Raw genomic sequence first — 14,237 nt, 5'->3', positions numbered from 1 at the left:
AAGAAACAAAAGTCCCTGAACTCTGTACCGCGAGGGAAAGAGGATCGTTCGAGGGCTAATGGGTATCTCGAATGCCCGCGGTGTAATCCGCGGTAGAAGCTCATTCATCGAACTCATTCATCCTTCGGAGTCGCGACGCATGCTGCACGCGTGTGCGTCTAATAAACGACAGAGCAGGTCGTGAGCGCGAGCGGCGCCGCGGGCTTCGTCACCATCTCGTCGCTACCCGAACGACCGTTGAAAGTTTAAAGAGAAGATGAGAGGAGAGGAGAGGAGACGAGAGCAGAGGAGTTAACGAACGAGAGAAAGAAAGAAAGAAAGAAGGAAGGTCCCCCGTCGCCTCGTGTCGCGGCATGCGAAGTAGTCACATTGCGTTCGTACACCGGCAGCTTGTTGTCAAAGTTGTCGGCAGGAGTGGGGGGGAATCGAGACTCGGCCGCCCGCGCGATTCTCCGTATAATCGCTATATCGCTAGGGTCCCGCCCTTGCGAATTCCCACAGCATGGACCAGCCGAGCAGACCGAAACGACGGTTGAAAGCCGGCCGGCGAGGCGAAGTCAGGAGGCACCTTCTCTTGTTTATCGCTGATGTCCGAAACCGTCGGCATCGCGTTTGGCGGGTGGTTCAGTCTCGATTCTACAGCCATGCGGCTTGCCTCGTGTTGACGTCGGTCTAGCCCGTTAGGTCGTCATCATCATCATCATCATCACCGTCATCCTTCACCTTCATTGTTATCGTTCGTGCCCTGCTCGTCCTCATCTTACTAAATTTTTTGTCGCCTCAATATCGCGCACGGTTTGATATTATTCCAGTGCGCAGTGTCGCTTAACATGTTACACGCATCGTCACGATAGGTGAGAGACACAGAGGCTTTTGTTAACGATTACGTCCTTATCTTCTTCTCTATCCTGCTCTACATCTGTCCACCTTCACTTATTTCCCCGTCCGATTGATTGCGTCGTTTCTCTCATGACGTTTCCCGCCTGAATGTGGTTATTTGTGCGCCGGGTTCTCTCGTCCGATGGATCTTTCGACCACCCGCTTAAACGGACGTCTCAGGTAATCTTTTTGACCGTATTGTTTTTGGTTTTTACGCTCGTTTTTGCATACCCGCGTTACTTCAACCTTCGGGGATCTCGGTTCTCTGTAAATCTGGCCTCTGTCACACGTTAGTGTTAGGTTAGGTTAGGTTTCTTTCCTCGTTCGTTAAGCGAAAGACCAGCTTTATTGAGTCATTAATCTTTGCTAATCGATGTTTCCAAACGACGGACGAGACTATATACCAGCTAATAAACTATACCGGTGCAATCATTCACTCGCCCATTTGATTTTTTTCTCGTTATTCCTTTCTCTTCACGGCTCAATTCTAATTTTAATTTTTAGGGGCACACGTATTTTCCCTCGATCGCTTGTTCGACCAAAATTTGCCGTTTCGTCAAAGAGAATAGATATTTTCATAAGCAGTGTCGCGTAATACACACACATCCGTATTCAATTATAAGAAATATTTTCATTCGAAATTCGAGTAAAAATTCCTACCCTGCATATTCCTACATGTAATATTGTTCGTTCGTTTATTCTCATTTGATGTCGGTTGAAACGCGTGTCGCTACGGTATCGAGTTGGTTAGAAGACGGAAACGGAAGTCGGTGAACAGCTGCTGTTATCCAAAGCACCACGAACACCTCCGCCAATCTGTTGACTTGTGATAAACATTGCGTTTGAATTTCAGCGTGCCTAGGTATCATACGTGTGCAATCTGATTGTTACACATGTCGCTACTCAAGTACGACGTGGCAGGGGCGAAACCGTGTTCAAGGAATTACGATAATGCCTTATTTTCTGCAATTTGAATGTTTTTTTTTTGTTTTTTTTTTAATCAACAACGATCAACGATAAAGAAAAATAGGATAAAATTTTTGCACGGAATTTCTTGACCTTTTCTAATTTTTATATTCCCTTCTCTTTACAGTTCGTAATTTCATCATAGCCGTACTAACGAAGCTGCCGAAACGACGTTGCGATTTTTAATTAAACGCAGTTATATAATTACATTTGACGAGTTTTAACAATTTAACGAACGACGAAGGATATGATAACGTACTCCTGAATATTCTACCCTAACCTTGTCGCGAACGGTCGATTAACTTCGCGCTGTATAAAATAAGAATAATACACACGTCAAAGGAATAAAAAAAGATATAAAAATAAATAAATAAAATAACCAACGAACGAATCAAATCATGTCGCGACGGAGATACGTTGGCGTTTTATCGCCGTTAAACGACAGTGAAAAAGCTAAACGAGAGGTTAAATCAACTGCTCCAGACGACGTCGACGCCTCACCTATGACCACCATCGTCAACGCTCTTGACATGTCGACTATATCGAGCGGAGATACGCCGACACGCTGCCGCACCGATGCAAATCTTGCTACCTATGTCATCGACGAAATTTCGAAGAAGCTGGGTGAGTTATGAAATAATATTCTCACGTAACGTCAGTTTAATGTAGGTATTATGGCAAACCATGACCGACTGTAGTGTGTACTTATTTGTAAAATCATAGTACAATCGTTCTGTTTAATATGGGTTTCCAATTTCCTATCCACGTTGTTATTTGTTTTCGATTCTGTACGAATGGCTCACTTTGTCATTGAACTTGGATGTATGTTTACCGATTCACTCTCTCGCGACCGATTGAAATTATCGTTCGTTCAAACACGTGTGTAATTCGAAATTCATCCAATTTAACGGATACATTATATTACCGTGCACAATACAATTCACGTTTTACTTTTTAGGATAAAGTCATGTTTCGCATTGAAGTTGCTTACACTTGCGATAAATTCTGTGTTGTGAAACATCTCTTGATAGATGTGGTTAAGTAATAAAATGTTTGATTGTAAGTCTGAATTGATAAATCGATTCATCATATTGCGTGTACACGTATCAATGAATTTAAAAACGAAAAGACTCGAGGAATCAACGCGTCATGACGTGTAACAATACTTTGTGTAATTCAAATTATCGTCGCGTGTACAGTTTGATTGTAGAATCGGTATTATTTTTTCTCTGCTATTTTTTTCATCGTCAACAGATAACTGTTACCGATTTTCATTTTCAAACACCGTGAACGTGTTCAGTTGAATTAAGAGAAAAGAATGTTAAAACATCGCGTCAGCTGATCTTCGTCTCTTCACACATCGTAAAATTAGTGAAATGTATAAATTTTTCAAATTGAAAAATTACGCTAAAGAATATTTGATGAAACGAGACCTCAATATCCCCGTCTTGCGAATTCACTCATTATTATCATTATACACACCTACACGCGGTGCACGAACACATCGAATCGCGTCCAGACTGCTTCACGAAAGAAGAGAACGGACAGACGGACAAGCGGACGGGAAGAGACGGTGTGAGAATGGGATGAGGCTAGAGGGATTCCCCGTCCTTGAAGGGGGGGCCCGATGACGTCTGCCGCAGAGGGCCTCCACGGGCCGTGCCACGTCTTAAAATGGCAGTAGTTCTCAAATTAAAATAAAGACAATCGGCAAATACTCGCTCGCATCGGAATTCCTCCAATTTTTTTTTTTTTTTTCTTTTTCTTTTTCTTTTCGTATCATCTTATCTCCCGCTTAGAATTTGTTTATTTGCACGATTGAAGTCCGATCGCATCCACGTGTACGATTTGGCTAAACGGCAAGTCGAAACGCACGTTTGGGACTTTGAATTTGGTTCGAAGATGCAGGGGATGACGACCCTCGTCGTCGTAACGACGCAGAGATTCTTGACGCGTATTAATGACGCTCGCTTAGTGAGACAACAGCCATTCGTGTTTACAGCTGGTTTGACTAACAGCTGACCTCGCGAATTAATCAACGAAGAGAGAACCGCAAGAACAAAGAAGGGTGTCTCATCTCCTCGCCGCGTCGTTACAAATGCTTTGGCGAACCCGACGGGAGGATCCGCGATCAGACTGGTTGTCCTCCCCTAAAATTTTTTCTCCTTCATTCCTTCCGTTCTCTACCTCGACTTCGAATTGAGAACCCCCCGGGATTTAGGGAAACAAGTAGTTCGTGCCCCGACTCGGCCAGGTGCTCACCTGCTTTCATACACCGAGAAATATCGGCGCGACCGTGTTTCTCTCCGATGGCTTTGCATCTGTGTATTCACGTTCGTGTTTTACACGATTTCTCTACCTGCGTTCGTGTCTGTTAACCCACACGCGTTCGCATCTACCTGGGCGTCGTGCTGCTGCTGCTGCAGTTATGCCAAGGTGCGCCGCCACCTTTACACTCCGTCCCCCTTCCCTTCACCGTCACCGTCGCCGTCACCTTCCGCACCCCAGACCCGGGCCGGGACGGGCTTCCCCGGGGGTGAGGCCGCCTGGGGCACTGACCTACCCCCGCAAGACCGTTAGCCAGCAGGAATCAGCTGTTCATTTGCCAAAACCGTGTGTGAGCGCGTATCGCGGCAACTTGTGGAGGTGGTTTCCTCCTCGATGCTCATCGACTTCTCTTTGCCGCAAGCGGTGCGCCAATTTCTTTTTTGCTATTTAGAAAGAGACTCTGAGGTACGTGAACAAATCTTGTCCGTACTGAAAATCATTATATGTACAAGTGTGAAATGTTCGGATTTTTTTACTCTGTCTATAAAAGAAAATCTTATATAAATGATCCAAGTTTCATTTCTTTGTAAACTAAAATTTGTTGAAATAATTCACAAGGGGGGAGGGATACGGTAAATTGTAATTATGGCCAAATCGACGACTCTCCGTTTTTTCCACTAGAACAATTTTTAACCCGTTGCCTGTCTGTCACCCTTTATATCCTTGCAATGCACACCAAGTTCGCCATCTTTTGCTGTCTCTCTTGGAGCGTCTTTCTCTTCGAAAAATTTAAAGGGATGGCTAGGGTATTTAAAGTTTAAAAGGCTCGCCTGGCTGGGCTCGATCCTTCAAATGACGAGCCTTACGACGTCTAGCTATATAATACTCATTTGTATACAAGGAAAAGGGATTTTGTTGAGTTTCGTTTTAAAAGGAAAAACAGAAGTAGGTACCTTATACGCAAGGTTTATTTCCGTGTTCAGATTCTTGTGGTTGGTATCATGAATGTCAATTTCCCAACGACATTGGCGTAGAGTCGATCGACTCTGTAATTGTTTGCATGCGATTGTCATCCGCGTGTACTTTTCTGAAATTTCTATTCTGTCTTTGGGTAAAAAAAAAGAAAAAAAAAGAATATCAAATTATCTCATCGGGGTTTTTGTGTGCACTAGGAAGACCAACAACAAGAGAAAGAATGATTTGAAAATAAACGTGTCGTCGTCCCACGCACCGATCATTGACCTTCATATCTCTCTGGCCCCAATTTACACCATGTATCAAGTTTTCCTTCGTTTGTCGTTATCTTGCTGGCTAAATTGTGCATAGGATAAAAGGAAAAAGAGACCCGTATTATATGGCTTTTTGGCGCTTTAACGTGGTATCGGGAGCGAGAGTAACGACTTATTAGGGATGGCGTTTCAACGGAAAGCCACATGTCGCCCCGTTCTTGTTCGCTGCCCCCATAGTACGTTGCGTTTTGCGTTACACGTCGTGCTCCGCACTCACTTGGTTTTACCCTTGTAGGCACACACTCGCTGACCGTTTCGTAGCGATTGTGTAACTCGCCTAGCCACGCGGGAATTACACTCACACTTGCCTGGTGAGGCCCCAACAAGCGTGTTGATCAAGGCGGCCGGGCCCCTTTTGCTCTTACTATCCTCGTCGAGAAGAGTGGGAGGGGTTTGCGCTGGGTTTCGCCTCGGCGAAGCTAGACTCGCTCGTGCCACGCTTCTCTACGTGTCCAACGGAAAATTCAGCCGCACTATTACGCAAGGTGGAAATGCAGTTCTATGGTTATACCTACGTGTCGGGGCGGTGACTGTCAGTTAGAGTCAAATCCACCTGTTTTACACTAACGCAGGTACGTGTCGTGCGCTGGGGAACCGATTGTTTCAACCTGCGAGTCCTTTCACCTTTGGACGGCTTTTTCATATTCGGTATGGTTTCGGGGGTCGGGGATGAAAAGGTGGGCAATGAAGAATCGGAAAACGCTGGAAAATCTAGTTATTATAAGATCTCGAAAGAACGGCTTGCAGAAGCGACAAGTTTTTTTTCGAATTTCCAATCTCATCGTAATTTGTCCGAATTTACAAATATGTTTACAAGTGAATTGGATTGATGAATTAGTTACTTTCCCATTTGGACGGTACGCGGTACAGCAAGTAGGAGCAAGAAATGCAATTGTCGCAAGCTTTCCGATCAGGTTGGATTTGTAATCTTTCGATGCCTGATTTTTAGAACAATTCGACCGAATGTTACAATTTATTCAGTTCAATTGATATTTAAAAAAATTTACTTCGCCGCGGAAGTTGGTGCTTATGAAAAAGTTATAAATTTTGGTCCTTTTTCAAGTTTAGATTTTTTAGTTGCTATGTCGTGATTGTATTCAGGATGCATTGACTTGACCGAATAACGCAAAAATGTTTTTTTTTTCACCCAACATAGACAGGGGTGTTTTACGAACTGAATTTTTCTTGCAGCTAAAATCGCTTTAAGATGTTGGTATTACTTAAACTTTGCGTAAACTTAGAGACCTCTAACTATCTAAAACCTAATAATGTGCGAAGTCGTGATAATCAATAATCACGATTTCGTATATTTCACGTCATTTCTCCGCTTTTGCGTAAAACAAAAATTTTTAGGCACGTTTTTGTTGTATCCTTTTTCGCGTTCGAGATCCGTGGAGATGAAATATTCGACGACACCCAAAATCAGCATGGAAACCGAGTACCTACAACAGCATCCCCTCAAAGGTCCGAAAAGATCTTTTAAAAATCTGGCGCTGTTTGAATTCACGGAGCTTCTCGAAATGCGTGCGGGATGAAAAATCCTTTTAGTCTTACGTAATAACTTAGTCAGAGTGAAAGAAGCCCGTTCCCCGTTGTGCGTTTCTTAAAAACAATGACCGTGACTCGCGACTCGTTATACACAATGCGGTAATTGAACCCTGACATATGACTCGAGCCCCGAAACTGAAGAGTACACGCCGACTTATTGTTGGGATCGATCTCACGCGAGGTTAAGGTACCTTGTGCCCAGCTTGCGTGGAACAACGGGGTACGTCGCGACGACGACGTCGACGAAAGGCTGGGCCTCCTTTGCCCGCACGTCAAGTTGGCTCGCGCGTTCCTAATTGTTTCGGTCACCGGCCAACCAGTCACTCGAATCGCGCGTGGTTGGTTGGCCCTATCGCCTATTCTCTCTTGTCAGCCTGCTCTACACGCCACGCACACACGCACGCACACCATAAAGCATCTGACGTGAATTTCTCGATGCCGCAGAGACCGGTGTCACGGGCTGCTTTGCCTTACCCCCTGCGTAGCATATGGCACGAGTTCCTTATAATTATTTATAAGCAACTTCTCGACGATCGTCGTCCACGTCGCGTGTCTCTGCGCGCGCTGACCACGGGTCGAAACTCGAGATTATATACATGCAGGGGGCTCGCTTTATTGAGTTCTAGTTTTCATCCCGCTCGAGGAAACCCGCCGTTGTTATATCGCTTGGGTCTTCTACCCTCCGTAAGAACGTCCCATTGGATTAACGAACACCCCCCCCCCCCTTTTTTTTTACCATCTTACATCTTACACCGTTTTTTAGCCGTGCTTGATGCCGATTCGATAAACCTGGACCAGTTTGCAATTTTATACCCGCTATCGTTGATTCATTCGAGGGTTGTAGTACCACAGTGGACATTTATCTAGCCGCTTGCGAAATCGTCGTTGATGTTTGAGTGTCGTTATTTGTAATTTGGATGAAATTCATCAAGAACTTGTTTTGTCGAGGTTTAGTGATAATGAGGCTGAATTTAGTAACGTTAACGTAACGAAACTTGAGGGAAAAAACCATTATTGCGGAATTTTAGAATGACTTTCAAGAAGTCAGCAGATTCGAAGTAACGATTCTTCCTAAACATGCATCGTTAAAGTAACTTCATCCTCTTGAATGATTGGTATCTCGTGGTATTGGTATACTGGGTCACTGGGATAAAGAAAAAAATTACACCATCGACTCAAGGATTTAGATTTCACTTTTGGTCTCGAGTTTTCTTCCTTTTTGTTTGCGAAAATTCAACACTTCTCGGTGATCGTGATGTCTTACTGAAAGCGTTTACATGTCGTTCTTATGTCTATTTCGCAACTTGACAAAAAACGAGTCGACAATTAGACCAAACGCATGAAGATCTGAAACCTCGAATCACTTAATTCGTTCAATGAAACGTTAAAATGAGTGACATCACAGCCAATGATGAGAATGATTGGATATTAGGCATTCCATCCGAAACCGACCTACGTCTGACCCGAATTATCGGCAATTTCATTTATTTTTAAGTATGGCGTAGACTATATGAAAAAATTATCTTTCACTGAGTTTTAGATTTTTCCGACTACGGGTTTGATTTTTATTGCTCTCAAAAACACAAAAATTAAATTTTCGAACAAATAATCCTAATTGATTGGCTGTAAATTTTTGCCATGAGTTTTATGTTAAAAAACGAAAATTTGAGACCTTAATGGAAGTAAAAAAACTTTTGGTTTACAAAAGTTTGTCGAAACAAGTAAGTAAAACGTGACAAAAAACTTTTTTAACAAAGAATTCATGAGAAAAATTCGAAGCCGATTGATCGGGGTTTTTCGTTCGAAAATTGAGCTTTCGTGTTTTTCGGAGCAGTAAAAATCAAACTCGTGGTCCAAACAATCTAAAACCCGGTGAAAGATGTTTTATTTTATACACTCTACACCATAGTTGAAAATGAAAAAAACACACCCATGGTGAGGGTCATCCGTACAGGTCGGTTTGGCATAGAGGAATGCCTCATACGCAACCGTCCGTATCTGTGTCGAGGAAAGGAAAAAAAGAAGGAGAAACGGAAAGAAACGTATAAAAAGTCAACAGACGTACGGAGAAAGAAGAACCAAGAGAACGCGCAGTCTAATGGAGTCTTACCTCGGAGGACTGGGAGAGAAATGGTTTTCCGATCGGGATTTAAAATTTAAATGTCCCGTGAGCGCAGGATCCTTAAAGTACCTAACTATCTAGTATATAGCTGAAAGGGTTGAGGGGGACGGCTTTTGCAACCTGGCCGTCACGCCGCCTCATCAGCATATCCTGTAAGGCCGGTAAGGCAAGTAGCGCAACATTTCCGAAGACGAAGGATGCACTTTGGCAACCTTTAACGGTCGCGGGCCGAATAACTAATCAACTTTTTACACAACCGGAATAATTTGTTCGCGGGCTGCATCGTGAACACAGAGCGGGAAAATTTTAGGAACAATAATTGCAATTCTAGCTGCCGCGTTTTCGGTTCGGTGGCAAAAATCCCCTCTAACCAACTTCTCAATAGAAATTGTAAAAAAGTCCCGAATTCGTTTCGCAGGACGCATCGTCCGGAGTCTGGTAAACTTGCACGAGCACGTGTGAAACGCTAACTTGTGTCGCAGTTCGCGGAGTTGTCAAACGGTTTTTTCGTGTTTACCTAAGATAAGACAGTTTCCAGTTGGCAAATGCTTCACACGGTTGGTTGGCCTGTTTCCTGCGAAAGGAATCTGATACCTTACCGTACGACGACAACGACGTATAACATTGCCTCAAGTTGATTTTAACGTCGACACGCTGCATTTTTATCAGCAACGCGGTTCCCGGCGGGGATGAAAATATTACTCGCGTTATACGGAATTCCTGCAGCTGTGCAGATCTTGAAAATTTGTGCTGACTAGAATAATCCGATATTGAAGTTGAGCGCTTAATCTTCGGAATTGTGCCCAGTTTTTGGTAGAAGTATCGGCCCTGTGGTTTCCCGAATCTTGCGGCATCCGATAATGTCGTTACAGCGCAAAAAGAACAATTTTGACACGTGACTCTGTGGCGGGAAAGACCGAAAGTTTTAGTTTCATTTCACTTTCGCGAGGCTGTGGATGTGGGTGAGTTTATGGGTTTTGTGTACAATCGTGGCCCCAAGCAGATTTGTTTTTAGATTGCTCGTGCAACTCGTCGAATCTTGTTTGCAAATATAGACGTGATGGATAAATACAATCATGTGGAATGACGACGATAATTGTTGCAATCCTGCTCTATCTTCATCCTGGTTTTTGTGTTATACTGTTTCTTGCACGCCTGCAATTTCAAGCGCCTTCGAATATTGTACTCCAGAGCGAAGAAAAAAATACGTAAGCGATCTCGTAACGAAGTGATTGTTTTGTTGTAAAATTAATTGAAATGGGAGTGAAGTGTTTTGGGTATGACAGGCGATGACAGCGAGAAAAATAAACCAAATTTATTCTTCACATTATCTTCTTACTCTAAAGTCAGACCAAAACGGTGTTGAAGTAAAAAAGTCCTCGCAATACGAAAAAATGCGTAACTTTAATTGTAAATATATGATCGCATTTTATCAACACCAGACGAGTTACTCTATTCTACACTATGACCGGCTGAAAAAATTCACATCATATTTTCGATTCTGATGAAGAATATTTTATTCGTAAATGAATTCTCCACAAATCGCCTGAATTAGATTTTTGATAAGAATGATGTATTTCTCGCTGAATCGTAAGTTTATCATCTGTAAATTATGACGATTATGCGTATCGGATTTTTCTTAACAACGGTCCGGTTAACGAAAGAATATCTGTCTCTGACAATTTGCACATAATTCGTTTTCGAACAAACTGAGTTATTTTCCCTCAAAACTGGACTCGCCAGATAAATTTTTTTTAACGAAACAAGTATGAAATAATGTGAATTCTCTGACGTTGTGAATAGCAAAGCGTTCACAGCTGCAATATATTGTTTAACAATTTTTTCCTGCTTCACTGGGACGTAATTTATACTTACATTCGACTTTATTAGCTTCAGGTGGTCTTTTTGAAATCAGTTCAACAGATTTTGGGTTTTCGGGCTGTCCGTGACACAAGTTCTTAATTTCGAGGTTCGAGTATAAATAAACTTTCCCGAACGATTACGGCCTCTGGATTTTCCGTTCGGTAAATTGCATGTGATGACAATTTTCGAAAGCTATTCTGAAAATCAAGTTCCTCTTCTCCTTCGGTCGAGGACCCTTCCCGGGGCGTCTCGCGGTGCCTCGGATATCCGTTGGGTGAAAAATTCGTTGGGCACGTGCCGGCTGCGCCTCGCCTTGGTCCCCCAGGTCCCCCAGGTTCCCCAGATCCCCGGGGTCCCCAACTCCCTCGGGTCCCTGGGTCCCGAAGTGCAACCCTCCGCTGCCCTGTCTGACACCGTTTTCGGGGGAGCACGAGCTCGGCTCTCTTTGCACTACGTACGCTTTGCTAGCGTGCATAAGCGCAGTGTATTCTTAAGGTTCGCGCGAGCGAGCGCATGTGTTCACCACGTCTACTGCTCCGACGGTCGACAATAGCGACAAGGTGTCACCATTGTGCCGTTCCCGGTGAAAATTACGGCCCAAACCTTATACGGCGCTGTATACGTATACACACACACACACACACACGCACATATATATGTTTCTGGAATAATGGAAGTAATAAGTACCGGATTCGAAACGGGCGCGGTTATGCCTCCGAGAAATCAAGAAATTAAAGACAGACTTCCGGCGCCAAATTATCACCCAGTTTACTGTGCCTACGGGTACATCGTGTATGATTTGGTACATACTTTCCGCCATGAATCAGGGCTTTACACAGTTTAGGTTATGTCATGGCGGTCGGTTCAATTCATGGATATACTCGATTTTCAAAATTAACTGTAGAATTGATTATGCGAGAGAAAATATGGAATTGAAATTCGGTGGCGACTATGCGAATGAGGAGAACGAAGGAATCGGCCAAGAGAATTTTTCTACTCAGCCATGCAATCTCTTCAAAATCTAGCAAAAGATAGGGTTCATGATTGTGCTTGTCTGATTGCTAAGAGAAGTTTGAAAAGGATAATTAACAACTATCAAAAAACGCGGGATTTTGGAGTAGGCCAAGGAGTACCCTGCCATAACTTCAAAGCTAGTGAGAATCAACCGCAAGCAAATTTGTAAACTCTACCATCTCCCAAACTTTGACAATGGAATGACTTGAGTAATCACTCGGAAAATAAAACAAAAGTGTGATATAGGATATCTTTTTTCGATCGGTATTCCCACATCCTTATAATTCGTGGACGAAGCAGACCAAGAACGTCGTTCGCAATCTATCCTGCACTTTAGAATCCAGAAGATGACACGACGCCCACGTAACTCACTGTTAGAAATTGTTGCGAAATGTCCTGCAGATGAAACGAAGGTACAGGCTGCATATCTGCATATCACGAGCGCATAGTGCGCGCAACGCGAAGGCCAAAGGACACGAGGTGCCGGGGCACAAGGTGCAGGATGTCGTCTTCCTGTGGGAGGTGCTCCTCCACGTGCCGGAGGATCAAACTACCGAAGGAGGATCATCGCGGCACGATGTGTGTACATACACTGGGAGGAGAAACCGGTGCACGCGCGCCTTGTCTGCCTCCATGCCTTTTTCGCAGGTAAACCAGACCGGCGAACAGGCTTTCCACTGTCTCTCTACCTACCGTGATGCATTTGCATGTTTTAAAGGGATCCGTAAAAGTGCCGGAATCATCTGCTCTTACTACCACTCCAAACGGATTCTCCGCGGCTCATCGTCCCGCACTCGCTGCATCCCAAAGGCTTCCGCCTCTTCCTCATTCTTTTTTATACTACGTCACAAACTCTATTTCAATGTTTTTGCCGCAGCGTGCGCACGACAATGAAATTTCAAGTACCACCGCCTTCACTGGTCCTCAAGGACGAATCGGTTATTTTTGAGTGGTGGTGTGTTTTTTCAAGTTTAGAAAACATCCGCGACTTTATTGCTAAAAAAAAAAAAAAAAAAAAAAAATATCACCGTCACTTGTGGAGTTAGTTCATACTTCTGTACTCACACTTGAGGAATACTTCTTTGTAGGAGACTTCTTCTATGTAACTGCGTTAGGTACCTACTACTGAACGGAACACGTTCGATGCCGGAAAAGAGGTTGACAATAAACCAGACCGGGAAGTCCTGGAAGTCCGTTACGTCGGCTTGCAGGAGTCAATCGATGCAGAGGAGTCTTCGATATACCTGCGACGTATTCCCGGCTCGCAGTAGATATCTTGATTTCATAAGGGTGCGGAGGAAGGTCGTCTGTCCCGTCCCCCTGAACTTGGGTAACGAAAACCCAACGGCAACCAGCATCCATCCCCTAATTTCATTTCAAAATTTATCCCTTAACGGATATATTATATACCAAAGAAGGATCTCATTCCGGGCGCCCACCTTGATCCCGCCATGCGTTTTACTCCTTTGCGCTACGTTGTATAATAACGTCCCGTCGTCTCGATCAAATAAATTTTTACAACGCGCGCGCCTTCCAGCTCCGTTAGCTCCAAGGTGAATTCCTTCCGTTGGCGGACGGAAGCCTCTGCAAGAAACCCCTTCCTTCAACATTCGCCGGTTCGTTATGCGCGACCGGCTCACGGTTCGATTAATTATCCACACACCTATAATAAGACACGGTATCACTTTTCGACCATTATAATTGTCCTATCTTATTCCTTTTTTCATTACTTGAGCTTCTGCTTCACGATTCAGCGGCGCTGAACGGCCTCGACAAAATTAATCAACGCCTTCTTAACGGCGTTGCCAATCTCGCATTTTACCGTTTATCACAAAATTTGCCCAAATTTCAATTTACCGGAATTTTTCACAACTCCCTCGCGCACCGGCCATCGCCTATGTATTGAACAAGTGCTTTACATGCATAATCGCATGCACCGACCATATTGTTTCAAGCGCCGACTGTATTATATTAGAATAAATTTCAAATTCCGTAGGTAGGTATAAGGCATGGCACAGGTAGATAGTCCTGGTTTGGTGAACATCTATACCATTTAACTGCTGTATTCACATGACGAGAACACATGCAACGCCATATGGGCTATTATACTCAATCGTATACGTATTATAGGCATAAATGGTAATTCCTCTTCTACTGCATCTACATTCAACAATTATCGCGGTGCTCGTATTCAATTGCCAAGATTCCCTAATCGTTTAATTTAATTAAATATCAATTAATAAATTCTAAATTGATAACGACAGATTATGGATTTTTCTTTTTTCTCC

General features: G+C 43.7%; 1 protein-coding gene across 3 annotated transcripts in view; it reads left to right on the top strand.

Annotated features, from left to right (window-relative positions):
- The first annotated feature begins 615 nt into the window (after nt 1-615).
- Nucleotides 616-14,237, top strand: part of LOC124222504 (M-phase inducer phosphatase) — an 89,394-nt gene continuing 75,772 nt past the window's right edge. Inside the window, exons 1-2 of one of the 3 annotated variants that reach the window (XM_046633547.2) lie at nt 616-854; nt 1,973-2,469. In XM_046633547.2, coding sequence (XP_046489503.1) covers nt 2,244-2,469 — 226 coding nt within the window. In that variant the 5' untranslated portion in view covers nt 616-854; nt 1,973-2,243. Of the gene's footprint in view, nt 1,060-1,280; nt 1,303-1,972; nt 2,470-14,237 lie in introns of those variants that run through there. The other 2 variants (XM_046633546.2, XM_046633551.2) reach the window with 2 other exon arrangements.

The sequence above is a fragment of the Neodiprion pinetum genome, chromosome 6 (genome assembly GCF_021155775.2).
Source record: "Neodiprion pinetum isolate iyNeoPine1 chromosome 6, iyNeoPine1.2, whole genome shotgun sequence".
Lineage (NCBI taxonomy): Eukaryota > Metazoa > Arthropoda > Insecta > Hymenoptera > Diprionidae > Neodiprion > Neodiprion pinetum.
Note: the sequence above shows the minus strand (reverse complement) of the source record. Positions and strands in the feature narration are given on the sequence as shown.